Genomic DNA, 15,685 nt, shown 5'->3' on the forward strand with positions numbered 1-15,685 from the left:
AGCCTACCTTTTCGTTTATATATATATATATATATATATATATATATATATATATATATATATATATATATATATATATATATATATATAGGCTATATATATAGGCTATATATATATATATATATATATATATATATATATATATATATATATATATATATATATATATATATATATTTTTTTTTTTTTTTTTTTTTTTTTTTTTTTTTTGTAAAAACACTAAGGCATACTTTGCGTATGTAAACAAAAGGGTACAATCAAACCTTTAATTACAATTCATACCAATTTTGTGTGTACCACATATAAAGTCATGGAATATAAAATATAAACTCATACGAGATGTTCTTCATAATGGAAAGGGAATTCATAAAAAGCTATTTCTGTCCTGCAAAAGTAATAAGAGATGAGCACCTTGTTGAAATGTTGCTTCCTTTTATGAGAAATGGAAGAAAATAGCAATGGAATTGTTGTCGTTGCTGCTTGTTATTGCGTTAAAGTGGGAGGCACTTATAGCATATTACTGTTTTTCATATCTCTAGTTTGTGTTCAGGGATCATCCTATATTTCTGTATATAAAAATAGTCTAATGTATCCTTCATTTGCGAAAGCATATAAACATCACGTTTCATTTTACTGATAAATTGAAGTTTGTAATATGTAGTAATACACTCAGAAATGGTCTACACAAAGTATCTAATTTAAATTTACACAGACTGTCCCTAAAACAGAGAACCGCTGGTTTAATAAAATGTTATTTATTTTAGTGCCTTTGGGTGGCAGCACAGTCCGAATTGAAACGCTCACTGGTCTAGTGAAGCGCACACTGTGAATCCCGTCCATACACTGCTCTCCACACTTTCCGTCCGCTCGGGACGTTTTACGAAGCCAAAGCTCATAGGCTGCCTTCAGATCCCACACAGAGATTCTGTGAGCATTTATTTGAGACTGTTCAGTAGTGACCTGCGAATTACTCATGCAAATTCTCTAAATGTAAAGGTTTTTATTAATTGTATGCATGTGTAGAGAACCGAACCGAATCAACCGGCAATTGTTAATTAAACAGCAATTATTAAAATGTATCATGTTATTTGACATTAAATGGTATCAATACTGTAACAAGCACAAGTTGATGAAAAATGTGTGTGTGTGTGTGTGTGTGTGTGTGTATGTATATGTATAAATTATATTATGTATATAAAATATTTTATATAAATATTATATAATAGGCTATACACACACTGTTTTTGTTTTTACATTAAAAATTATGGTGAAGCGTGGCTTAATTGATTTCGACAATGCACAAATAAAAAGACAAGTAATAATCTGGATTATTTAATAGGATTGCATATCATTTCTGGTGCGAGTGTTTATTGTATTCTTAAAACTACAAGCCGATGTCTTGGTGGCATTGGGTTTGGATTTAGCCTGAGCAAATACACCGACAGTTTGCATTCGAAAATGCATTTGTTGGGCAAGTAAACTATAATAATATTCCAAAGTTTATAAATGAATATAGGTTAATTTGAAACTGTCACTAACTTATTTTCCTTCATACATTGTATTGAAATTCATTGTCTGTTTATTCGTTTTCTGTTTTTGTAAAGGTAAAGTTTTTCTTTCTTTCTTTCTACTGATTTTTCCGTTTAGTTGTTTGATCGTCTCTAATTTGTGTAGCTAAATTGAATTCAACTAGACGTTTTGATGATATTTAAATGTTTACTTACGACTTTTTTGTTTTGTTTATTTTTATTATTATTATTATTATTATTAGGATGTGCTATAAATGCTTGTTGGTTGAAATGTGAATTTATAGAAGTAAAATGTTGAGTCTGCTTTAGTTGAGAAAAAAATAAAATAAAAAAATAAATACTACCATTGATAACGGACTGCAGCTTCCTCTGCCTGTCACTCACTTCTTTCTTTTTCGATTTTTTTTTTTTTATCTATATGATTTAAATTCAAGTAGTCTGGGTTCATTTGCAAAGCTAAAGGAAACATTTTTTTTATAAACTTTACCTGCTTTTGGAGTCCGAGACACTGAACCTCAGAAATATAGAAAACTGATTATTATACAAACATGTAAGTTCTTAGCCATTTATTAACGCAAACACACAAATCTCGTATTCGTAGATTTCAGATGTTTTCTCAAATACTTCTAAGAGGAACAATGACCCTATTGCGGGGAATCAAAAGGCAAATACCTATATGTGCCACTAGATGTCAGCACCGTCACGCGCAAGGAAAAGGGTTCTTGGACACTTCTCTTCAGTGATTTGGCCAAACACAACATCACAGCCATTATTCACCCATTCTTATTAACAGCTGATATCGTTCTATTTTATGTGTAGCCTATTGTTTAGCCTAGGTTATGCATTCATGTTAAATATTTAAGGATAATGTTGGCATTCGTTATATTAACAAATATTTTAAAAAATGGGAATACATCACTTAATATGGGAAGTTTTATTTGCATTCTGTCTGCAGTAACACATGAATGAATTTGTATATTTCGCAGGTGCGTGGAAGCGACTATTTACAAATGTGCGTATGGGGTAAAAAGAAAAGAAAAGCCCAAAACAGAAATCTGTCACGGCTTGGGATGAATTTAGTGTAGTACAATCAGCATAGCATGTAAATCCACAGTCTAAAAAGATACAGTTGTTTTTTGATGTGTAAAAAAATAAAACAAATCACGAATTGCCATGGTTTTGTCTGTTTAGACTACTTCAACAAAATCAATTTGCATTCCTCCCACGTCTTTGTCAAATATGTTATGGATTAAAAAGAATAAAAACATGAAGTGGTGAATATGTGAGCAGTATCTTTGCCTTTTATCAGTGTCAGTGTCTTGGTAAAAGACACAGGGAAGTAAAACATTTCCCTCCTGCGCATCTCCGCATAGTTTCTTGACGTGGAACGGATGATGGAATGGATTTCAGAATAAATAATGTCGAACGTCCTTCCATTTACACCCCTGTGGTATCTCAGTTTTTCATTCTTTCAGACCTTAACTGATGCCCTTGTACTTGTTGACCACTTTCTTCTCCTTCACCCGTCTGTTCTGAAACCAGATGGTCACCTGTCGCTCGGTCAGGTTTGTGTGAGCAGATATCCTTCTTCGTTTGTCCTTAGTAATGAATTTATTCGTGGCATATTCTCGTTCTAAATCCTTCAGTTGAACCTTGGTGTAAGGAACCCGCTTCTTCCTCCCTCGACGGGCCGAGGCTCCATCGCCGCCCGACACAGTATCTAGGGGTCAGAAAACCAAAAGAAGGTTGGTTGCAGAAGCGTAACGAGTTGAGTAAAAAAAAAAATATTCATGTCAGAAATCTCAAATAATAAACCAGAAAATAAAAATGTATTTAAACGTCAAGGGAAATATTAAAAATAAAAACAATTTGCAATCTTGAAGTAGTGAGAATAGCCTATCAAATGCACGACTTAATGTCACTTTAAACGATTATATAATCTTGCTATTAGGTCTAAATGTCAATTGTATGCCCACTTCGATTTTTTTCTCAAATCTTTAGTGCATGGGCTATTTTTTCCCCCCAGATAGCTACTTAATTAGAATTTGTATTTATATATTTACCTTGAATAGACGACTTCCATAAGCTGTTTGACTGCGTTTGATCTTTCGGGCAGTACACCGGACTGCTCCATCCGTTCGTGATCGCCCAGGGCTGGTACGTTTCAACGGGCAGAAGAGACTCGTGTCTGGGTTCCGCAGGGACGACCGGCACATCGAGGTAACTCGGTACAGGCTGGTAAGGGCCAGACGAGTAACCCTGGTAGAAGGCAAACTCCTTAGCACGAGAAGGGAAGTCCTCTCCAGAAACAGACGTGTCCATGTATTTTTCCCCATAGGAGCTGGGCTGTGTGCAGGTCTTTGGCATCCTGCACTGGTAGTAACTGCCGCCAAAATATCCATAGGGCAAAGAAGCACTGGGAGAGGTATGCACGGCTGAACACGGACTGCATTGTCTGCCAGGCTCCCCCATGCCTGATCCTGGCACCTCACTCGACGTGTAGGTTGTGCTCGGGGCCAGAGAAGACGGGTGCGCAATAAGGTTCCTGCACTGGTTAGCAGCGAAATTGCCTCCCACAAATCCTTCCATGTTTTTGCTCATATCCTCCAAGCCGTTGTCATAGAGAAACATCACCGGGTCAATCCAGCGGGAGTGGAGGAGTAAAGACGCTGTCATAGCACGCCCTACATGGAGCCCAGCAGCTCTTTTAAAATTCCCCAAGACTGAAAGAGAAGCGGTGGAGTAACAGATACCCAAGCGTCCCGTGTGCGTCAGGGTCCAACTATTATTGGACGAGCGGAGGCACGTGATATGCAAAGAGGCAGATAAACGTCTAAACTGGAGATAACGTCGATCCAGCAAGACAAACATACTGCAATGAACTGAAACAAAGTGGAGGGATTTGGGCAAAAATAGCTATAAAGATTCTGGCGATAAGCTTTATGCTTAAGGGGAAACCAAGTGCCATTCCATTTGCGCAAGAGTATTACGCACCTTCCTATAGCCTATAGCCTACAATTCATCTGTACGATTACTGAGCATTCTTAAATATCATGTTCTCATGTACTATTAAAAACAGTTAACAGTGATAAAAAAGCTTACAGTAGTAATTTTGAACTGGTTTCAAATTCACCTTCTATTCCTATCATAGTAGCATTGTTGAATTTTTTTTTTTTTTAGTTTTCCAAGTCATTTGATGGTGTGAAAATTCAATAAGAAACCAAAAAGTCTTAAAGTGGCTATATTGTTTCTTTATACATTTTTGCTCTTAAAAATTGTGCACCGCTAGTGAACCACCACTGTAATACAATCGACCGTTTCGAGCCCATGAAATTGTCAAATAGCAAATCACACTTTCTGAAAATGACCACCAGTTTATTACTCTATACGGCTAGAAATCCAGCCCATTCGTTTACATATGAGTTCCACAGGGCTGGAGGCCAAGTTCAAGTTGAAAGTTGCAATCTAGCCAGGGCCCTTCCTTGTCACTGAAGACTGGACCGTCTGGCAGGAAACGAGCACACATCTCCGGGTTCATTGTAAACAGGAGCACAAAGGTATTGCCTGTGATGCCACAGATTCAGCATGAACGTCTTTTGATCAGCATTTTTTCCTTACAGCTTTAGTTAGCTATATAATGCGTTGGCACAGAGGTCTGGCACTGCTGGAATTATAACTAGAAGCTAGAGTAAAGAGACGTAATATTTAGACTGTATTATTTGTAGCCTAATAATAAACGTAAAATAGGCTATTTAAAGATAGCCTAAATATTTTTTATCTAGTAGGAGTGTATTATCAGCGTTATTGTAAAAAAAATATAATAGGATGCGTTAACAAATAATTCCATTTATTTCGATCTTATTTCTTCTGGAGTTAGCAGACGGGATGAGCGGCTGTGAGTAGCATAGAATATCGTACGCTTATACACCATGACATACATGGTCAAAAGATTTTAATTTCTAATGAAATACAGCCTTATAAATTCAAAACACAAAATGTGTACGTTTCATATTGCACTTAAATTAATAATTATCCTTCGTTTTTGAATGATTCTTTAAAAGAGACAGTAATATTTTGACCAATATCTGAGAAACACCGCGTGCCTTATCTATATTAGCTAGCCAACTATCACTTTAATGTTGAATAATATCAGCCAGTTAAGACAGAAGAGATCATTCAGTTTTTTAAACAATAGGTTCATTCAAAATCACTGTTGTTTTTATTATTATGTGCACACACCGAGGAATGATAAACTAATAAACTACAGTTGTGTTCAAGAATCATTTTTAGTTAGCGAGGTGCAGTTTTTGGATAGACTCACTATCCTGCAGAGTACACAGGAAATCAGCTCGCTGCTGGCGCGCAAACACGCGCATGTTAGGCGCCAAGTGCCTATTTGATCTTTTGAAGGTTTCTTGAGCTGTTCACGTTCAGTGTTGTTCGAACCTCTCACAATAGCCGAGCTCTGTAATTGTAACACAAATTCAGCATGTGAACAGACGCATGTCAGAATTGTTGATGCACTATCCAGAAAATTTAGTGAATTTTTACATTTATGTCAAAGCCCGTTCATTCCTCAACATAAAAAAAATCTACTGTTTCCTTAAGATTTGACAAAATCGTCGTGCTGTTTTATACTAGGCTACTACTTTAGCCCTTAAGCCCTCTTGTGAGCAGGCCAATGTGGACCATTTAATAGGCCTACCTATGCTATTTTACATTTACAAATTCACAGGGCAGGCTATTGCTGATGATGTTAAGGATTATATATATATGTGTGTGTGGATATCAAAAATAAAATCTGAAAATGTGTCTGCACTGAATGGACCCTAATAAGACTTAACAGTTTCAACCGCCAGCAAAGATATACAGGCGAGGTTCGCATCTGATGTCCTCTGAAAAACAGGTCTGCCACTGAGTGAAATGCAGGGTGCAAATTTACATCATTATAATTTCAGGTTCAGATTCTGAACAAGGCTGTTTTGCTCATCTTGTTTTCCACATACACCATGAAGAGAAAGTTGTTGGGGCTGCTTGGCTATTAGAAGTACATTTGAGAGGCACGAAGCCTTGATAATATTTTGTACGTTTGAAAATTGCACAGTAGGCATAAGATCTCACGTGATAATGTCACCTGCACTTCATTTCAGACACATACACATAGCATTGATATTAAGGACAACCTGCTTTTGTTTGCAAATGTAAATAAAATTGTAGTTTGAAATATGTGGCATAATTACTTTTTTACCTGATTTATTCGTTTGACACAGTTTGACACCGATTTACATTATCAGATAATGGGTAAACATCTTTCAACATGTTCAGAAATATACATCCATAAGTGTTCAAGTATATATATATATATATATATATATATATATATATATATATATATATATATATATATAAAATGAACGGCATTTGGTTTTATGGAATGCTTATAACCAGAGCAGATATAATAGACTATTAATGTCAATGATTATTAAAAACCTTTTAAATGCACGAATTAATTCAGTAATCTAAGCCTTTGAGAACATATAAGTATCGCCTACATCCATGCTAAAAACAATTAATAAATCATATTTAGACTATGTCTCCGTTCTGACATTATTCGCAGATAGAGTTGAAAATTTATTTGGAGTACTACTTTTTCTGGAAGTTAATGTTCCATTGGAATAAAACTGTATTAACATGCATAAACTTCAATGCTTTAAAGCAGAAACGCAATGTCCAGTATTTAGAGTTATTGTGGAATCACATCTCTGTTTTCTCTGTGCTGATAAAATATCCCCAATACCACCTAATATATATTTTTATAATCTATTTGTTCTGTTTTACCTAAGCAAAGATATTAGTTAGGCTACCTTACCTAGTTAATGTTTTAATGAAACGTGGAAGAAATAGTTTTATTGGCACATCATGATTCCAAACATTCGTCATATTCTCTTTCTCTGAAACCAAACAGTTTGACTGAAATATTTTTCTGTTATGTGTGTTATATATGAATAAGACCTAAGACTTTCGATTTGACTATTTTTAATGTCCAGGCTATTATAAGAAACAGCTTAATTCCACTGACGTAAATATTAGGCTAATCATCTTAAATAAAATATTTTTAGACGAAGTGTTAGAAAAATGATATATTCAAGAACTTTCTCAAATACATTTCTAACCCCTTTTTTTTGGTCCCAGTTTTTTAGTGTCAGTCTCTAGTCTCATACTCAATTGTCAAGTAAAATGATTGCTATAAACTATTATTTAATTAAACAATGTGTGAAAATAAATGCAACGAGTGGGATCAATGGTTCCATGTTTCAAACCTAACTTCTCTGCTAAATATATTGTGTTTCTTTTTTTCTGAGTGATCAAACTTGTCTGTTCTGGGAATCCAGACAGTGAGCTCGCAGATGGCATGCTGTATTTCAATTAATTAATCCTAACAGCCACATTACGCCATAAGAAGACACATATCCTATTTCTACCACACCTGATGCGAGAGTCAAGGTCCAAACAATTCAATAAGACATTAAAATTACTGTTTTTATTTCTGCCAAATGAAAAAAATTAAATTAAATCAAACAATTCATTAAATAGAACTTGAGAGCGTTAACTCGTCAATCACGGAGCAAGAGAATATGGTGTCTTGTCTATTATAGCAATTGATAATTTCAGAAATGATAACCTGGAAAAAAATGTTTAGGTAGGCATATGTTTGTCTAAAAAGCTCTGCTGAAGAAAAATCGTGTAAAATAACAATATAATTAAAGAACGCGCGCACTTAATTGCGCGGAGATCACACTGATATAACAGAATCATGTAGGCCTAAGAGTTCCCAACCGGATAGTTTTATAAAATAGAACACACAGAATTAAAAATAATTAAGGCAGCCTAAATATTTCGTTCTAAAAATTATTTACCTCTGAGAAAATATTTTTTTAAATGACCAGAAATGTGATGCTTTAAATCAGTGAAACCGGAAAGGGATTCCGGGTTTTGGCCCGTCTGAAGTCTAACTACCGCATGGTCCTCTGTTTGCAAGACCTGCCAGCCAGATAACAACACAGCACTTAGGCATGCTTAATGGACTTTTTATGGGTTTGTCCTGTGATCATGTGACCTCTAGCATTGGCCTCTCTGTGGTTCTTTGGTAGATCAGAAACATACCAATGACTGCTTTTCCCCTCGTTTTGGATACCAGGAGAGCAAAAGTGAGTGTGACAAAGAGACGAAAGACAATGAGATTAGATGGAGCAATGCAAAGTTCTGAGAGGAGAAATCGGGGAAAAGGAAAATAGTGAGAAAAGAAGGTCAGGAGGACAAACCTGATCACGTTCCTCACAACATGTATCATGACTGTATCTCACCCTGTGTATGCATTTCTTCTTTATAAATACAAAATATGATATTTTGTGTATTCTGTTAAAGTCACTGGGATCTAATGTTGTTTTGATCCACATCAACTTCCATTGTACTGATAAAAAAACAAAAAAAAAAACACTTCAAAACTTTATTCAAAAGATCATATTTTGTGTTCCACAAGAAAAAAACAGATTTGGACAACATAAGAGTGAGTAAATAATGACAGAATTATTATTTGTAAGTGAATTATCCCCTCCTGTCTAACAAGGAGTACATGAAACTAAAATAAAACAATTTTCTTGATGTGTAAAAGATTTGTAGATGACTAATTTTTATTGTGCACTGAATTCAAGGTGAAGCTTCATAAAGAAGCATAAAAAATACATTCCACTGTGTGACCTTGGAAAGAGGGAGGAGAACAGGTAAAAATATGCACTGTGTTGCGTCATTGTTAACTGGTTATCCGCTTTTATCAGGATTACCTACACGATTATAAACTCATCTTAGTGCCCCGACAACACCACGTCCATGAACAATAGAATAATAAGTGTTATATCACTGTGTATCAACACGCCACACTCCTAACATTGAAGATACACACATTTCCTACTTTAATTGCCAGGTGTTTAAATACACACGAAAACAACATGTATATCCAACACCATTAACAAGACAGATACACAAAGGACACAAAAACTGAAATTGTACATTTGCAAAGAAATGGAGTGTAACGGCTAGTCTTGAGGGTTAGTGATTGGTGAGAATTAAATGATACATTTTTAATCTTCTAACCGCAAAGAAGGCGAGCAAAAAATCAGAACAAACATTAAATTCATAGCATCTCATCAACTGATTGGTGGATTACTAATTGTATATGAGTAACATGATTCCAACAGAAACTCACATGCTACACACACACTAACAAAATGAACAGCTCTTTCCCACTATCATCCAATCCACATATGTATTCATTCACTCCCTCGCTCACTCATTTATGGCTCCCAGCACATGCATGCCAATGAAATCACGTAGTTGGGTCACAGTTTTGCATGTCAGGTCATGTGAAAGGCAGGCAGTGCTGGGTAAGGCTGCCGAAGGGGCAGAGAGGGTTGCCGTCTACTGGCCCTCCTCTTCACGAAGGAACTGGAAGACAGATGAGAAGTCTTTGCTGGCGTAGCCGCGTGCGCACATCATACGGTAAATCTGATGGGCCAGAGAGCCCAACGGCACTGGTGTCTTTGTGTTAGTTGCTGTATTCTGAGCAAGTCCCAGATCCTGAGGATAAATGGCAGTAAATAGCTGTGAGAGATGTACATAACTACAAATTCGAAAGTTTTTTTGCATTTAAGTTCAAACAGGGCCTCAAGGCAATTTTAAAGTAGACCATTATGAACATAAAATGCAGTTTTAAAACTCCCCACAATGTTTAACAACTGTGGAAAATAGCAAGATTATAGCATGATTGTGTAGGAATGTCTTAGCGGTAGCAGTATATAGTAATAAATGTTTATTGAGCAGCAAATCAGCATATTAGAATTTAAATTTCAGCTTTTCCATCCAAGGAAAATATATTATTTTTATTAGATAAAACAAAACAAACATAACTCTTTATTCCAAATGTTTGACCACCAGTATAAAAAGTGCAAAATAGACTTCACTAATCAACTATTTAGGTTATTGGTTTACTATTGTGTAAGTAGTGTTCCTGTGGCTCAAGTGGTAGCACATTGTGTTAGCAGCGCAAGGTTGTGGGTTCGATTCCCAGGGAGCACAGGTCAGGTTAAAAATGTTACACTGAATGCACTGTAAGTCACTTTGGATAAAAGTGTCTGCTCAATGCATAAACATTTATTTTAAATCTAATTAAATCCTAATCTACATAACATGCTTCTGTAATAATTATATTAATGGCCTAGAGGACGACTTGTAAAAAGAGCATGGTAGGAACACATGTATAGAAGAGAAAGCAAACCTTGGCCATGAGTGTAGTTCCGAAGCCACCCTGGTAGTTGTTTGCGGAGGGCACTCCCTCCATCACGCCCGGGACAGGGTTGTATGTGTCACTCGACCAGCAGCGGCCAGAGCTCATGTTCAAGATCGTCGCCAGAAGTTTCGGGTCAAGCCCTAATCTGTAAAAAGTAGAAAATAATACAATCTGTACAAAAAAGTAAATATACCAAGACAGCTGTATCATTTAATCATCTGTATCACAGTTTTAGTAATTTACTTAATCCAGGCCATCCAAAATATAGATGAGTTTGTTTCTTTATCAGAACAGATTTGAACAAATGTATTAATATTTTGGCTTATAGTGACAGTTTGAAGTTAAAACGCCTTAATAATGAACTTGTTTCTTACAAACATCCAGCTTTATGAACCCTTAATGAACTGGGGTCATGTGGATTACTTGTAATGTATTTATTAATTTTCTGAACTCTCATTCTGACGGCACCCATTCACTGCAGAGGATCCATTGGTGAGCAAGTGATCCTACATTTCTCCAAATCTGTTCTGATGAGAAAAACTCATCTACATTTTAGATGGCCTGAGGGTGAGTAACTCTTTTAGCAAATTTTCATTGTTGGGTGAATGGTTTCTTTCAGTAATTCAGCCGTGCACTGCACCTGATTCCCAAATTCATGGTCTCCGCTGTTCCAATCATCCCAATGGCCAACAGCATATTGTTGCAGATTTTAGCAGCCTACAAACAAGGAATAGAGAGATTATGACCACAAATAAATCTAAGAATGGCACTATATTATTAAAGACATCCTGTTTCTACCTGTCCGGTGCCAACGTGGCCACAGTACACCACATTAGCGCCCATACAGGTCAGGAGCTCCTTGGCTGCATTGAACTCCTCCTCTGGCCCACCAACCATAAAGGTGAGCTTACCTGAAGCGGCAGCACCAACACCTGAGAGAAATATAGAAAACGATGCAGATCATACTGCACATATCTAAAATACACATATTTATGATATAAAACAGCTGAAACGTTCATCAGAATATCTCCTTGCGTTATGCAGAAGAAAAAAAGTCCATGTGAATTTTGAAACAAGAGTCAAATGTGATTCTTTCCACATCATCATACCAGTAACCCATTTTAAGATTAAAAGGATTGAGAGGACGTGTCTTCAAAATGTAACGCCATCAAAGTGCCATAATGACTCTCAGAGAGGAAAGTTCTATAAATACACAAGCACTTCACCATCTGCTGTGAACACAGATGTGCATGATGTCAGGGACAGTTTGTTGTGGCTCACGTTTCATTAACCCTCCTTCACAGGCGCTAACACGGAGCTGAGAATAATGTCTGCAGGGTCCAAGTAAAGAGAATAAACAGGGCTGTGGATTTCTTATGACCGTTTCACAAACCAAGAGCGGGTCCGGCGGTATGTTAGCCAAACCCCACTGACGCATTTGAACTGGGAGAGGCAACAATTTACGGAAAGCAAACTAGAAGCACATTGTTTTTATGTGCCCAAAGACCAGAGGAAACAACTTCCTGATTAAAAAGGAGGACGGCCGTAAAGCACAAACTAGCTGTTGACGGAGTTAAACATTTCTTGTTAGGTGACAAACACGGGTCCTTTTCACACCTCAGGCAAGTTTATAAGCAGCACACAGATTTGAACACTGAGAAAGTATGTGTACCTTACATTACACTAGACTTAAACAGTCAAATCTGACACAAATGGACCCCTATTTAAAGGGGTATTTTGCTTTAATATTATTTCTATGATCCACTTGTATTATATATATATATATATATATATATATATATATATATATATAAAAACACACATTTGCATGCCATAGAGAGTAATATTTTAGCTTTCCATGAGTGTTTTGCTCACTTTCTCGGAGCCTTAAACAGTTTGGTTTTGCTGCTGCGTCTTTAAGAAACAAGCAACAGTAGCTTTCTCAGTATCTGCTCAAACGTTTTCGGGTTTGTAGTCATGTCCAATTGTTCTTCACGCCCCCATCCTTCGACACTGAATCATCAGGGAAACAGGGAAGAAACTCTAGCCACTCTTTCCTACCACTCGGATCCATTGGAGAGATGACATTACACACAGAGTCTATCCTAATAAATTTGGATATAACCCCATTTAATCACTGGCTCTGATGCAGGGGGTCTCAGCAAAGACAAAGCAACCATTGTTATATAACACGGTCAGAAAAGGCTGAAAAAACAGGTGGTGACATTTTGTCTTAATATTAGTTTGTTCAAAATCTAGACCTGCCACAGCTTTTATCCTACACACTATTATAGGTTTCTAAAAGAAGTGATGATACATGAGAAATTACAGCATTGTCACTGATTTTCAGCACTTGTCTCCATTTCCACCACAAGTCGAGGTCACAGGATCAGAACCCAGATGCTAGCTTTTGATTTAGTCTATAACTCAAAGAGTCCACACCAATGGCAGGATTAAGAAAATGGACCAAATAAGCCAGGTGATAAAACTCTTTCCGATCAACAAACCTGCAAATCACCCATCGCAGACTGAAACGGAGGACAGAAAGAATAAAACCCTTGGTGTGTCCTGAAATTAAATTTCTCAAACCTTTTGTTTCCTTGTATATTTCTTTACCAAACTACACTATTGCTACATAACAGTGTTGTTGTTTGTAAAGGAAGAATAAAAGCCAGAGGATGCTTACAATCAGGCCTGTGAAACTGAATTCCATTATAAACACTAACCTGTGATTGCAAAAACCACAGCACTTGAATCGGAGCCAAAGATTCTAAAAAGAAAGAAATGTATACGTCTTCCCAGACTAGGTGACTAGTTTCGTAACTGAGACTATGGGGGTGTGTGTGTGATTTAGGAAACTTTTAAAACATGCACTTGCACAAACAAACATTGTTTGCACTTACATTTGTGGTTTGTGTGCAGTCAGGGTTCATAATCACGGTTATGACATACTATGCAAGTCTATGTCTGCCCTTGATATTGAGATGGGTAGGAAGTGAGGGTTCGTCATCGTCTCACCTCCAGACACTGGGGCATCCATGAAAACAGCTCCCAGTTTCTCTGCGGCAGCTGCCATTTCCTTGGAGACAGCTGGATCAATAGTGCTGGAATCAATGAGGAGGGACCCCTTCTTCACTTTCCTGTCGTAAAGATATCAGCATTCAAGATCTGTTCCAGTACAGGGTACATGTGTCTTTAAATACAAGTTTGAAACTTGGAAGGCCGTCCTTACTTCAGGATGCCGTTTGGGCCTGTGTACACATCAATAACGTTGGGGCTGGAGGGAAGCATTGTGATGATGCGATCTGCTTTGTCTGCCACATCCGCGGGGCTGTCCAGGATCTGAGAACAAGGCAAAAACAGAAAGCACTTCTAATTCATGCAATGTGGAAAAAAAAGATATCTCACTCAAATAAAAAGTTTATATAAACTGTAAGACTAAAATAATATAATAAAGACAATAGAATCATGCAAAGGTTTTTTTTTTTTTTACTGCTTATTGTTTTATTATTGCATAATTGCCCTTCTCTGTACATCTGAGATCAGAGCAAGAACAGTCCAATGCAAGGCAAGCAAATTCAAACAAATCGTCTATATTGTCAAATTAAAACTAAAACGAAATCAATCATACAAAGCATGTACATAATGTTAGATGTCGATCGTCCTGACCTGAGCTCCTAGCTCCTGTAGCTCTTTGCAGGACTCTGGAAATACATCTGAGGCTATCACTGGATATCCATGTTTCATGAGGTTCTTTGCCATTGGGTTTCCCATGTTCCCCAGGCCAATGAAGCCCACGTGGGTTTTAGAGGCCATGGACCTGATGCAAACTAAAAAAAGAGACATGAATGATCTAGAATTTCCCATTGGATATTTCAGCATGTGACATATGACTGGCGCTAATTAAAATAATTCAAGCATGATGTGCAGAGTCTGAGAATAGATCCTGTTAAGTCTGTGCATGTTGACCTAGAGTCAGATATGTGCAAATACACTAGATATTATATTAATATAAATTATTATATTAATCCATAAGAATAAACCATGAATTGCTGATCAAATTACTGTTTACTATTTAAGGCTGAATAATGCTTTGTCCTTTTACACTTGCAGTGTGGTTGGATGATATTGATTTATCATAATACATTAAATCTCTCTCATAGATAACGTTATCGGAAAAGACTTTGCAGTTGCAATAATTTAACAAATGGCCACCATTTATTTCAGTGGCGGCTTAGTCTGATCACAATAAGTATACTTGACTTCTTGTGTTTCAGTGACTTTAGCCTAACAGCTATTACCGAGAGCTGCCAGTGCATTGCATTATTTCAGATGCTTGCTATACAAAAAATATGCGTGGAAATGCACAGTCCAATACAAAACAGAACAGAACAATGCGAAGACATTACCCTGCGCGGCGTAGACATGATTATGACACTTTCCAGCTAGACAGCGCGAGCTCCGTAACAGAGCGGCCATGCTGCTTCGCTCTTGACCTTCGACTTACAGTGACGCCATTGGAAAAATCGATGATTGACACATGCGCCCTCCATACGTTTCATTAATCTCGGAACTCCTCATTCCAATGACATTCGAGAGAAGGCGGGACATCCTTGAAATAATAGTTCAACGGGGAACCAAAAATAAATAGTAACTGCTATTTAATCAATCTAAACTAACTATTAATTTAATTCAACAAAAGGATTCCATCGTGTTAATGTCTTATAATTGTATATGCACACATTTGTCTTATTTCACTACTCAACCTTAGGACATTTAATTCTTAGGGAACTTAATTTAAGTATAAAAATAC

At 36.7% G+C, this 15,685-nt stretch overlaps 2 protein-coding genes across 2 annotated transcripts; both read right to left on the reverse strand.

Annotated features, from left to right (window-relative positions):
- Positions 1-2,238: 2,238 nt before the first annotated feature.
- Positions 2,239-4,274, reverse strand: LOC113060173 (homeobox protein Hox-A13b). The gene is made up of 2 exons (XM_026229056.1): positions 3,593-4,274; positions 2,239-3,249 (listed from the first exon to the last, which is right to left on the reverse strand). The coding sequence occupies exons 1-2, from the start codon at positions 4,203-4,205 to the stop codon at positions 3,008-3,010; spliced, it is 855 nt and encodes a 284-aa protein (XP_026084841.1). The 5' UTR covers positions 4,206-4,274; the 3' UTR covers positions 2,239-3,007.
- A 4,822-nt stretch (positions 4,275-9,096) lies between these two features.
- LOC113060174 (3-hydroxyisobutyrate dehydrogenase, mitochondrial) lies at positions 9,097-15,437 on the reverse strand. Its single transcript, XM_026229057.1, has 8 exons — positions 15,282-15,437; positions 14,542-14,702; positions 14,105-14,214; positions 13,891-14,012; positions 11,671-11,804; positions 11,513-11,589; positions 10,861-11,017; positions 9,097-10,163 (listed from the first exon to the last, which is right to left on the reverse strand). The coding sequence occupies exons 1-8, from the start codon at positions 15,349-15,351 to the stop codon at positions 10,005-10,007; spliced, it is 990 nt and encodes a 329-aa protein (XP_026084842.1). The 5' UTR covers positions 15,352-15,437; the 3' UTR covers positions 9,097-10,004.
- Between the last annotated feature and the right edge of the window lie 248 nt (positions 15,438-15,685).

Source organism: Carassius auratus, chromosome 41 (assembly GCF_003368295.1).
Source record: "Carassius auratus strain Wakin chromosome 41, ASM336829v1, whole genome shotgun sequence".
Lineage (NCBI taxonomy): Eukaryota > Metazoa > Chordata > Actinopteri > Cypriniformes > Cyprinidae > Carassius > Carassius auratus.